The sequence below is a fragment of the Aythya ferina genome (genome assembly GCF_964211825.1).
Source record: "Aythya ferina genome assembly, chromosome: Z".
Lineage (NCBI taxonomy): Eukaryota > Metazoa > Chordata > Aves > Anseriformes > Anatidae > Aythya > Aythya ferina.
The window spans coordinates 1,502,847-1,514,927 of record NC_140299.1 but is presented as its reverse complement, the minus strand read 5'-3'; the positions used below and the strand labels follow the sequence as shown (position 1 = coordinate 1,514,927).

General features: G+C 44.5%; 1 protein-coding gene across 1 annotated transcript in view; it reads left to right on the top strand.

Moving 5' to 3' along the window:
* LOC311426607 (netrin receptor DCC-like) overlaps positions 1-12,081 on the top strand; it is a gene marked incomplete at its 3' end in the record, with an annotated part of 357,717 nt that overhangs the window by 253,115 nt on the left and 92,521 nt on the right. The window contains exon 12 of the mRNA XM_084503074.1: positions 601-650. Coding sequence (XP_084359200.1) covers positions 601-650 — 50 coding nt within the window. The remainder of the gene's footprint in view (positions 1-600; positions 651-12,081) is intronic.

The window sequence follows — 12,081 nt, the reverse complement described above, 5'->3', positions numbered from 1 at the left end:
GAAAGAGATATATGCAGAGTGGAAAACAGGAAGAAATTTGTCAGGAAGTACTTGGTTGCGGATGACCTGAATGGCTGTTTTGTCACATTGCAGCCTTAATGGAAAACGCTGCTCTTTAAGTAATATCTGGAGAAAAAATGCCCTTTTTCCCTCCTAGCATCCTTCTAAAAGCAAGGTAGCAGTGAGAGGTGCGTCCGGTCAGTCTGCGTGTTATGCGTCCTCAAAATGCACTTACCTTGATGAATAAATACCAGAAAAAATTCTGCCCTGCTCCTACCCTTTTTCGACCGAGATGCTAACAAAGAAATGAATTCAAGTAGTCGGTGTCACTGCAGGGAACCCACTGAATGGCTGTTTAAAGGGTTTGCTAATAGGTCTATCACAAACGAGAAGGAATGAGCAGATGCAGTTGGTTTTTTCTCTCCCTAGGGGACCTCTGAAGTGCCACCTGGATGATGTGCATGCTTGTGAGCAGATTATAAACCACATGGAAAAAAACACGCTCCTTTCTGTCCGACGGGAGAAATATTGGGTGTAGCTTGTTGGGATTTGGCTATTGATGGCACCTTGTCCCACTTCTCTGTTTCTCTTCCCTTTCAGTGCCCAGTGCGATGCCCCAGAATGTCTCCTTGGAAGTGGTCAACTCCAGGGTAAGTCTGCCTGTGCTCAGCATCTCGTGGCCGGTGATCCTGCGTGCAGGTGTCCCTGCTTTTGGTAGGCTCTGCATCTCCACCATCTGCATCTCATCCCTCCTCTGCGGCTGAATTTGATTTTGGGAGGCGTTCCGCTGTTCCTTTCCACAGGCCCAAATGCCACCTATGCCCCTAAACTTCTTAATTAGGAAAAAAAAGCCCTCCTACAGCATCAGTCCAGCAGAGGTGGGTGGTAGTCAATGAATGAGATTAGTCTGGGGTGCTGTCGATGCCAAGAATCAAGGAGGAATTTGCTCCTCCGTGGCTTTTTGGGTGTTATTCTGGTGTACTTGGAGCTGTGTTACTGAGCATCATTACAGAATGTGGTTCTCTGAGTATAAGTGTGTCTACCAAAAGGTTTTCTGTTCCCCCTGGGCAATCCCTCCTTGGGATTGCCATTGCAACTTGTCCTGTGTCACTGTAAAGGGCAAAAAAGGTCAGGGTGGCCATACCTGAAAGGATCAAAATAACGTTTCTGTGATCTTAAGGAGTTCTGTGAGGATTTATTTTTGCTTTCTTGCATGCTTTCCCATGTGCATTGACTCACACAAAAGCGTCTCGGGTGAAATCTCATTAGAAGAAAAACTCCGTGTTGTTTTTTTAAAACATTTCCGTGCCATATTTCAGCATTGGCATGAGGAGACAGAAACAAAGGCAAGAAAAAACTCGTATATTACTAACTGAAAATCAGTGAATCGTAGCAAAACCGTGAACAAAACCATGTATTCTGATCTCTTGGAGGTTCATGTGAGAAAAAGATAAAAGGCAATCAGGTGCTGCGGTATTTTCCTATGCAAAATGGAGCTGTGTGTGACCAGCAATGTGAATAATTTTATAAAACAGCTTTGTCTAATGTATAAATAGGATTCAAAAAGTGAATTTTGATCCTGCTGCAGAGCCACGGCACCTCGGAGCTTTCCTGCTGTGCAGGTCCCACATGAATTCTCCTGTCCTGTAACAAGTTTACCAATGCTGTAGGTTTTCCCTATGAGGGGACACCAACTGGGTCATTCTCAGCCCAACTCCTTCTTTCTCCATGTCATATTCAACCCTGTGAGACTTCATGGCATTTAAGGGAAGTGGGGAGAAGCATCAAAAATGTATTGGTGAGCTCCTCAGGTGGACACACCACATATTGCCATGCACGTGGGAATGAAAAGCCTCATTTCCTTTCAAGATCTCATTAAAATAAGCCCTGAAACACCCCAAAAATGTTCGAAAGAGAAGCAGTGATTTTTTTTCAGAGCGGCTTCAGCAACAGGAGTGCCACTTCAACTGAGGAGAGAACAGCAGAAGCTGTTCCCTGATTGCAGATTAACGTCTGTAATAGATGTAACTGTGGCATGATTAAATAGAAAAATCTCTGGGAATAACGAGAAGCAGAGCTGGTCCTGAGGGAAAGGAGGGGTGGGGAAGAAATATCTTACTGATGGGGTTATACGCACCACGTGCAGGTAGGTCTGTTGTCGTCTTGCTTATTCCGATGAGCACATCTCAATTTTCTTCGGAAGCGTTCATTTGTTTCATTTCAATGCCGTAATTCCCTTCTTAGAAAAACCTGTACCATTTCCATGATGGAGTGGGCTAATATTCTTTCGTAAGATAATATTGTACATAATAGGTGTTAATTGCGCTTCGTGCTTGATGAGTGCTACTTCTGAATGCGTTCGGAGAGATGGGTGAGATTGCTCCTTTTTATTTACTCCTCACATTTACCGGCACTGCATAAGCTCTTGTTTTGGAGCTCATTTCATTGATTTTCACTGTCTCGTTAGGACATTGCAAAGCTCAAACTTCAGCACGTGAAAGAAAGGTGCAATTCCCACCCATCTGTGTCTTATCAGCACGTCCCCTCGGACGTTATCCTCGCCATGTCCATTTGCACAGCTGCCCAGAAGCAGGAGCCCAAAGCTCACTGACTAGGGTAAACTGCAATTTAAGGAACATTTATAGGATCTCCGATCCATCGGGACCACTGAGTACCTGTCAGGCTGATCTTTTTCTTCCCTGCTTGCTTTCATGACATCAAACCTTCTGGATCTTTATTTATTTATTTCAAAATTCCCTCTGCTGCAGTTACTTTCGTCTTACAAGCAGTGCCCAAAGGGCATTGTCGTCTTGGCGCATCTTGTTCCAAAGCTTCGTGTTTACTTTTTCCTTCCTTACTCTCAAGGTAAAATGTCACCGAGCAGTTGATCGTGGTTAGTGACCTTTTAGGCTGAGCGTTTCCATTTTGAAGCACTTTGAACAAAAATAGAAAATAAGACCCGGGTTACGACGCTGCATGGGATGGGGCACGGATGCTCCCACCTTGGGATGTATTATTGGGTTATTTGCACTTACAGGTAGAGTTATTTTGTACAGGTGGGGTAAAAGAGTCAGCCGTGAGCCTCTGCTCCAAAATTCATCCTCTGCTCAGGAGATCTATGGCTTTCCAAAGCACCCACTGTTAATGGAGAGTATCAGTTTTAAAGGCTCACAGGCTGGCACCTGTGTAAAAAGGTGTTTGAAGGGTGTATCGTGGATCTTTACTGGAAAGAAAAAGTGATGTGGAATTGTTCGGAGCTCTCCTGGACCGCATCCTGCAGGTAGGGACGATGTAGGGAAGTGCCCATACCCACGTACCACATAAAATCCTTGTAAGATGGGAATAGAGTTGAAATATCTACATCTAGGCAACCAGAAACAGCAAATATAGCAGAAATGAGCTAAGCTCACTAAATCTCAAGGAATAAAAAGTTTTCTTTCAAGCAGAACCATCTTCAAAGATCGTGCCCCGAAATGCTATTTCCTTTTTTTTTTTTTTTTTTATTTAATGTGACTCCTAACGAGGCGAAGAACCATACGCAGTTTCTCACCTTTGTAAAAGGTTGTGATAACCCAGCCTCCTGTTGCACTTCTGCAGTCTTTGTCTTGCCCGTCTTCTTGTTTTTCTTCTCTTGGCAGCCCTTGCTGAGAATTAATTCAATTAAACGCTTAAAAAGCAGGGACTGATGCAATCAAAACAAATAACCAGCCGTCATGGTTTGCTAACCGGGTTTGAGCCGCGCACAGAAGAGACCCAAGACTTTGCTTTGGTCGTTTGCAGAATTGTTTAAATTTTTATCTCCGGTTTAATAAGATTTCTGTCTCGCTGCTATTTTTCTTTGGTGCTGGCAGATCTATTAATTTAATAACGTGACGGAGACGGCCAAGCAAATGGAAGATGCTCGACGTGAATTACTATTACCGTGATTATTGCTTAATATTGATGGGGCTCTGGGACTGGAGACCTCAGTCAGATCAGAATTGATAACGGTGAGGACTGGGACAGAAATACAGTTCCCTGCCTAAAAGAGATTTCACTGTAAATCGCAACACAGACGTGGCTGAGACAATTAAGAGGAGAATTTGATCTGAGAAACCGGCGAAAGGCACGGGGGCTCGTAATCACCACTGGCTGGTTATTAGAAATAACCACTGCTGGCCTCTTGGTAGCAAGCGACCAAGAGTTATTTCAGGAAGAAATCTTCCTTCAAAGCTTTCTACATAATTCCCGATTTTCTTTTCCTATGAATTAATTATGTGTAGCGTCCAGTTTGGCCAAAAGAGAGAGCAGTGATGGGAAGGATACGCACATAGGTGTGCATATGTCTGTTGCCATTAAATTCTGGGTGTGAACCTAATTCAATATGAAAGCTGAAAATGCCCTTTTTTGTCCTGTCTTTTTACTAACGTGTGGCGTGTTCCTAATAAGAGACTCATTTCTAGTTTATTTCGTTTGAAAATACCCTTCTTTGCTAAGGAGAAGGACGCGTCCAACGCTTAATAGAGTTTTGTCAAAGAAATACCTGCACCTATAGCTTCTCCTTCTAGAAAAAACATTGAGCACATTGTTCAAAAACAATGGGACAATTACCAAACCTTCGTCAGCAGAGGTCAAAGAAGGGGACCGTTTTCACAGCAGGCGGCTGGAAAACAAAAAAGTCCAGGACTTGCAGTTTCAAGCTAAACAAATTGCCAACCTTTTTGTCTTCTAAAAGAAAACCTTTCTGTAAAAAAAAAAAAACAACACTTGTTAAAGAGAACAAGTGTGATCCCAAAGCACTGCTTGAAGTCGCTATTTTGCGCCGTGTTTCATTTCGTTGACAAAGCGGGCCCACGGAGCAGCGGTGGAGGGAGAGTGCAGGTGAGGACATCACAAGAAGTGCCCAGAAAGTCACTATTTTATATAAAACTCCCGTCAATTATCCTGTAGAAGAGGCTTTGTATGGAAACCTGGCGTGAAGATTAGGAGAATGCTAACAAATCTCTTTTTTCTATCGTTTCGTGGGTGCGCATCTTTGTCTTTATAAATAAAAAGTTCATTGTCGTCATGCCCTGTAATGTTTGCTACCCAACGTCTCTGACGTTTATGAGGTTTTTGGAAGTGCCATAAATAAACTGGGGGAAGAAGATTCTTCATTGTCTTCATCACTGGCTCGCGGTAGGAAAACAGAGGCTTTTGTTTCAAATTTAACAAAGGAGAATTTGGCTTAAGCGAGTGCTAGCCGTGGGTTGTACCCTTGAATACCACATTTGCAGCTCTTTCCTATTATCCTTAGCTCGTTACGCTGAATAATTGTGTTGTTTAACATTCACCGAGCAAAACTCTTTCCCTGCTTCTTGCCTCATGTGGTCAATTATTCCGAGCAAAATCTTTGTAACACGCAACACCTTGAACTCTCTGCAGCTACGGCGAGCGTCTCTTGCTGTCAAAAGGGGTAGGCTGGCGGGTAGCAGGACCTCCGCCCCGAACAAATCATTTAATTTCACACTGCTTAAGCACCTCGCAACCGTGGCTTCTGGAGATGCTGCATATTCATGGCCACTTGGACCCGCTCAGGGCTGCAGGGTGGTGTTGAAGTTGGACAAAAATGGGGACAAAAATTGCCTGATTTTAGAGGAAGTCTGGCTGTGGGGTTGCGGAGGGATGTCCAGGGGGCTGCGGTGCTGGACCCCGATGGCTGAGCTGGATTCATGGCTGAGCCTGATGTTGTGATGAGCCCAGACAAGGGCACAATGCGGTCAGCATCCCATCAGCGAGCTCCGTTTTTAATTGTCTTCAAACTCGTTAACATTTTGTAATGGAGAACGGCGCCTAAGGTGCTGAGTGCCACTAAATGTCCTAATAGATGGATCCTTCTGGGCTACCTGTACTTTTTCTATCAGACTGATTTTTTTTTATGCAGTTTTTCTGTCCCTTTTCTTAATAATTTTATGCAAAAGACTTAGACAATCGAAGTTAGGCATCCGACTGCCTGCTCTGTAGGTGCTCTTGTATGGGATGCTTTACGTTAACCTGGGACCTAAAGAAAACAAACCTCGTGTCTGAAGTTTGCCATCACCTACACAGAGGTTTGCTGCTCAGCTGGAATCTTAAATGATGTTGAATGGTCCCCAAATTAACGTCATCACCAAACTATCAGCTCTTCAGCAACCTGTGGCACAAAGCTTTCTTCATTTTTAGGGTAAGATGTTACTCGTTCCTCTCCTCCTCACTCCAATTTTGATCCCCAAATAGTTTTCTGCTGCGGAGGAGGAGGATGCAGACTGGAAGACACTTGCCTTGGGATGCTCCGTGACACACCAGAGCCAGATGCTGCCACTGGAAAAAGAAATATACTTTTTTCTTTCCTTAGCATCTGGGTCTGAAGGCTGCAGACAAGCGGTGCACAGCCCCAGAGATCAACCATTCTGTCAGGCTGCATTTAGCTCAGCTGCTTAAAATTGCTCTGCTGCTAAACGTACATTAAAATGTGCCATAAATGCATCCAAAGCTTCGCAGGAATTGTTGCTGAGCTGTACATCACGCCGGTGCAGCACCGCGGGCTCCCTGAAGGATGAGGATGGATTGGGCCCTTTATGACGAAGCAATAGCAAGCAAGGATGTTTCTTTTAAGGCTGGACAGACTGTTTCAAGTAGGTGCCATCTATCCTGCTTAGAGCCTTTCATCATCATATGTCAGACATTTAGCTGGCACGGGAGGCATTTTTCTCCCAAATGAGCATGGTAATTATCCATTTTCTCGCCAGCTAAGCTTAAATCTACCTAAGAAAGCAGCAGGGTGTGCAAGGTGCTGGCAAGGGGACGTTGCTGTCCCAAGTCCTGCTGGGATGCTGAGCATCCTTCCCGGGTATCGACTCGCTGAGAGCACTGCTACCAAAATACGAACAAAATTGCTAATTGAGGCACTTCTGCATACCGAAACTGTCCTTCTGGTGGTGGTTTTGGGGGAAAATCAAGGTGATAGAGCTAAGCCAGACAGTCAAACAAACTGCCATCCCCCAAACCTCTCCTTCCAGCAGGGATGATGGCTGAATCGATGAGTATAAAAAAAAATCAGGAGAAGCTTTCCTCTGCTAACTCTATCGCACTGCCTGGTGACGTTTCTGTACAGCAAGGCTGAAGAGCCAGCAGGGTGGTTAAGCTGGATTTTAACATGATATTTGCCAAGTGTGAAAAACGTGGTAATTTCTGTAATTAGCTAATGTTTGTAAAGCACCATGGAGGCTGAAACTCTTCAGATATATGTAAATGTTATGGCAGCAGGGAAAGATGAGCTGCGTATACTGGAAAGTGAGATTGGAGGAAAGATAAAGCTGTTTTTTCTTCTCTTGCCAGATGGAGCAACGTAGGGTAAAATAGCGTTGCTTTTGAAACTATGATGAACGTTCAGAGAATTTATCCAAGTTGGAAAAGTAAATATGAATGATGTCCAGGAGCATCTCGTGTCGGAATCGATACTGAGTGGTTTAGAAGAAGCAAAGGTAAAATCAAAGTGACTGTCGCCACTATTTAGTGAAGTGTCCTCTAGAAACAATGCTAGTAACCTTTAAAGATACTACTTAAGGAGAAGACCGTCGAGAAAGAGATCTTTAACCTTTAAATGTATTACTTATTAGGGAAGGATAGAAACAAGCTCTGAGCTTAACCTTTAAGAGCAGAAAAGTTTCTGATGGCTCGTGGATCGATACTTTCTCTTAATATTAATTATCCGCATTTCTGAGACCAGAACTGTTTGGGGGTCATTCTCTCTGTAAATATCCCTTGAACTAATGAAGCTGGAAGATGTGTCATTATCAGGGAAGCACTGTAATTGTGGCCGTCAAAATACTTGCGTGGCACAAGTTCCAAGAGCTTTTTCCAGCTATTTATCTTGAGTAGTGTGAGAACTGAAGAGCATCGTCCCCGTCTGATACCTTGCCGCTGAGCGCACAGAAACCCTCAAAGGTTACGGTGTCAAACCTGGGCAGGTTCATTATGTTATGGGATTTGATTAAACCTTGTTCGAGGTGATGAATGTTCCGGCCACCTTTTCATTTAGGATAAATTTAGCGGTACTATTAAGCCACTTAATGCAGCAGGCAACACGCCGAGCGGGAGCTCTGGGCAGTTATCTCTTAATGATAAAGACTCGGTGCCTGCCGAACAGTGCAGCATGTGAGGCTTACCCAGAGACCAATAAACCAAATTAACGAGCTATGACACTGATTAGTAGAGCTCTGTGTTCCCGGGTATCTCTGAGAGAAGCCATAAAGAGCCGGGGAAGGAGAAAGGCAAGGTTGCGGGTGGCCACAGGGAGCCGATACCGGCTGCTGCCATGCCCCGGCGCAATGGGACCTATGGGGAAGGAGCCAAAATATTTGTAGGCTCCTGTCCCTGTGCAGGAGAACATAAACTCTGCTTGGCTTTGGAAAGAAAGATCCCAGCTTAAAACACCCATCTCCCTTCTAATATGAGCAATATTTGCAGCATTATTGTGGTAATGCTTTGCGCTTCCGCACGTGCAACTTTTGAAGCTTTTAGCTCTGCTCCGGGATGAGGTTGGTTTCATGCAGTCCATCTTCACCTAAAGTGCATGATATCTTTACACGGCGTTTTATCTTTTTATATTTAACTCTACATCTATGGTTTGGACGTGCTTAAGAACCATGGTATGAAGAAGGCACTAATATTAAATAAAAACCAAGAAGAACAGACTTCGTTTCTAAATTTTGAGCAAAAAATAAGTTGCAGGACATTAAAAAAAAATAAAAAATCAGTGATTTTGCTGAATCATGAATATTTCAGTTGACTTTTTTTTTTTTTTTTAACTTCTGTATAATCTGGTAAAGGACTGGGGAGAGGTACTCTCAATGCTCTGTGTGGTTGTGCCTAACGTCAATGCAGGTTGAAAAATCAGCCCGTGGCATATGACATGCACAGAGCGATGGATTCAGTCAAAGGAGATTGTTTTTTATTATTTATTTATTAGTTTTTTATTTATTGAGGTGTGTACAGCTGTATTTACCTTTGGTTTAGGGTGATGCTAAAGAGTAATTTTGCCTGCGGGCACCGACGTGCCATGACCAAGCATTTGGCCATCAAATGCTGCAACCAAAGCGAAAAGACAAAGTGTGTTTAATGCACACTGAAAGAAGGAAGTTGCCTGATTTGCATTTCTAGCAGGAAAAAAATACTTCTGACCTGTAATAACTCCTTTGGGTGAGTGACTGAACGAAGGTTTTCTTCCAAATCGGAGATTTACACAGTGAAAGCCCAGCCTTGAAAAGCTCCCTCCTGTTTCTCTTTGTGCAATGCCCCACGTTGACTCATCGGGCTGGAAAGAAGAAACAGAAAGAGAAGATTTCTCCAAAAAACACTGTGATGATGGCGAGGGTGAGCCAGAGATCGAGGGGCTGGTTCACACTCATGTGCTTTCCAGGCACTAAGCCTGCTCTCCGCTTGTTCTAATATTTGCTTTTTCCCTTAAGAGATCCTTATCCTTTAGCAATTAGGCAGTGAGGCTGACAAAATAATTTATAATCACACCAGCCAAAGCAGCACAAATCTGTTCCTAAATATATTTCCCCTTAATTTGATGTGTTGGGGTAAACAGTCGGTGCATTTATAAACACGTTCCTTGCAAATTGCTGGCGTCGCGGTAGTCCTGATAAGCACAGCATTGTTTTTTAATACCAGAGGAAACATCTGAATGTGGCAGAGCTGCTTGCAAAAAAAAAATAAATATCAAAACTTAATAGAAAGAGGGGATGCTTTGGGTTGAGAACTGGCAGGTCTGCGCTTTAATCCCCGCTGGTTTATGGAGCGGAGGTTTTAATGCTGTGGGTTTGCTCCAGCTGTCTGTGGCAGTGCCCTACTTTCCGTTCCCCAAATTCGTAGCTTGCTGAAGCCCGATTTCATTTTGAAGTTACGTAAGCGTCTTCAAAATATGTTTGTCCATTTTCTGATCGCCGGTACGATTTGGCCTCGAATTAGGGATTTCAGGGCCTTCCAGAATCGCACTTTGGAGCCAGAAAGTGTGATAATTTCCAAGTTTCTCCTCTATTCCTCCTATTCACTGAGAACAAGATGGTTCAAAGTGCTCATTCTGCCTAGGAGCACAACAATATTTATATTATTTCTGTTATTTCTGTTATTTACTGTGCCCTGATGGGAGCCAGCTGCACAGGGTACGCAATGCCAAAGCCCCAAACCATGGGCATTGCTGGGCAGAAACCAGATTATCCAAATTTTCACCATCAAAATGCTTCCATACTTGTTCAATAAGAAGCAGACGTAATCCTAGGTGACCCGTAGGTTGAATTTCTCTCAGCCTTTTAGCGTGTAGCAGGGAATCCCAAAGTACCGTTTTGTTCCCATCTCTTGAATGAGCCGGAGGAAACAAGCCAGTTCCTTGTCCGCGAGCAGACAGGAAGACAAATTGCTCGCTGTAAATAATTCACTCATCTCCAGTTCTGCCTCGCTCTGTTTTAATTTTGCAGCGCTGCCAGATTGCATCGCACGTGGCTTTCCGTGGTTTTCTTTGTTATTTAGTCCTCCGTGCTCTAATGCCTCTCCTGGAATTGTTTTGACTGGGGAACATCTTGCAATTAAAAAAAAAAAAATTAAAAATAAATAAATAAAGGAAAAGAAAAGAACCGCAGAGTTGTAAAAGGGAGTAGCAGTGCTGTTGGAGCTGAAGACAAAAATAATGCAGAGAAGGTGAACCCGGGCAAGTCCAAGTGGGAGAAACACGCTGGAGGAGGTGAGGAGCAGCATCCAGCGCTGTGTGAACTCGCTGAGAGCAAAGTAAGGATGCTTTGGGTATGGGGTGTGAAGGTCTGTGCCGCAGGATTTGTGCTACAGCATCGGGAGGTGGGCAGCGTGATCCCAGAGCATCCCAGATCCTGGGTGAGAAGGATGCGGAGCAGCATCGGGAGCAGGGGTTTCATCTGTTTTGAGTGCAAAGACGGGTTAATGAAAGCTGTAAGGTTCATGTACATAAATGCAAGGGCATTCAACCTCCACGCAGATGCTGTCAGATATAAAGTTGTGGTTTTGGTGAAGCGTGAGCCTCCTTGAAACTCCTGCACCCACGTGAGAGCTCAGCGGTCCTTCATTTAATGATGGAAACTTCCCACTTGGAAATCATTCCTTTTACTTTCCGCTGTCCTCAACCCATCGATAAGCAGCCTGGGGTTGCTGAAGTGGTCTCCCTTTTCATAAATCTTCATCTTCGAGAAGCTGGAAGAGGGGAATGACATTTTTTTATGACAATATTCAGACCGTGAAGCAGGACCAAGCTCGCTCCTCAGCTCCATGCCTCGTCTCATCCCCTACCAGCTGCCAGGCAATGACAGTCCACGGCGGTGTCTGTACAGTGGCGTTTTATTATTATTTGCATGTCAGACAGTCCCCGAGCGCTGCTGCCTGTCCTCAGCATCTCATCCTGCAGCCGCCAGGAGCCGTGCAGCTCTTTAGCACAGCCTGCTCCCGTCCCACGGCACCGATACGATTCCCTGCACAGCCACACGCCACTTCAACAATCAATTTGGGGGGAGCAAATAAACAGAGCGAGAAATTACCGATAGCATTTCAGGTGTAATAGAGAGCCTCCTAAGCTGGCTCCGAGTGCGAGGCTTCCTTTTCATCCCCGTGTCCCCAAACACCTCTTCTGCACGGTTTCTTTCAGCAGCCAGCCAGGGTTGGCTTGCCTGAGCTTTGGATGCCACCGGTGTTTTTGGCCCTGTGGCTTTTTTGGAGGGGGAATGCATAAATAAATGCATAAATACATCCCCTGCTTTTTATTCCAAGAGGCAGGTTTGTGCAAGAAATAGCTCTAATCCTCTAAATCATTATTCACGGGACGCATCCGAGGACTCGTGAGTTATTTCCAGTTGATTGTGCCGTCTAGCAGCCGACCTTTGATGAACTCCCCTAAAACAGCCAGGTTTCCTCTCTGAAAGGGGGCACCCCAAAGTAGCAGGGCTTAATCTTTCCCACTCGAGTGGAAGAAGGGGATAACGTCATCCCTTCCACGGGAGTGCTGTGAAAATAAACGGGTAAATGAACGTATAAATTCATTTCATCGGCGTTTGCAAGTTG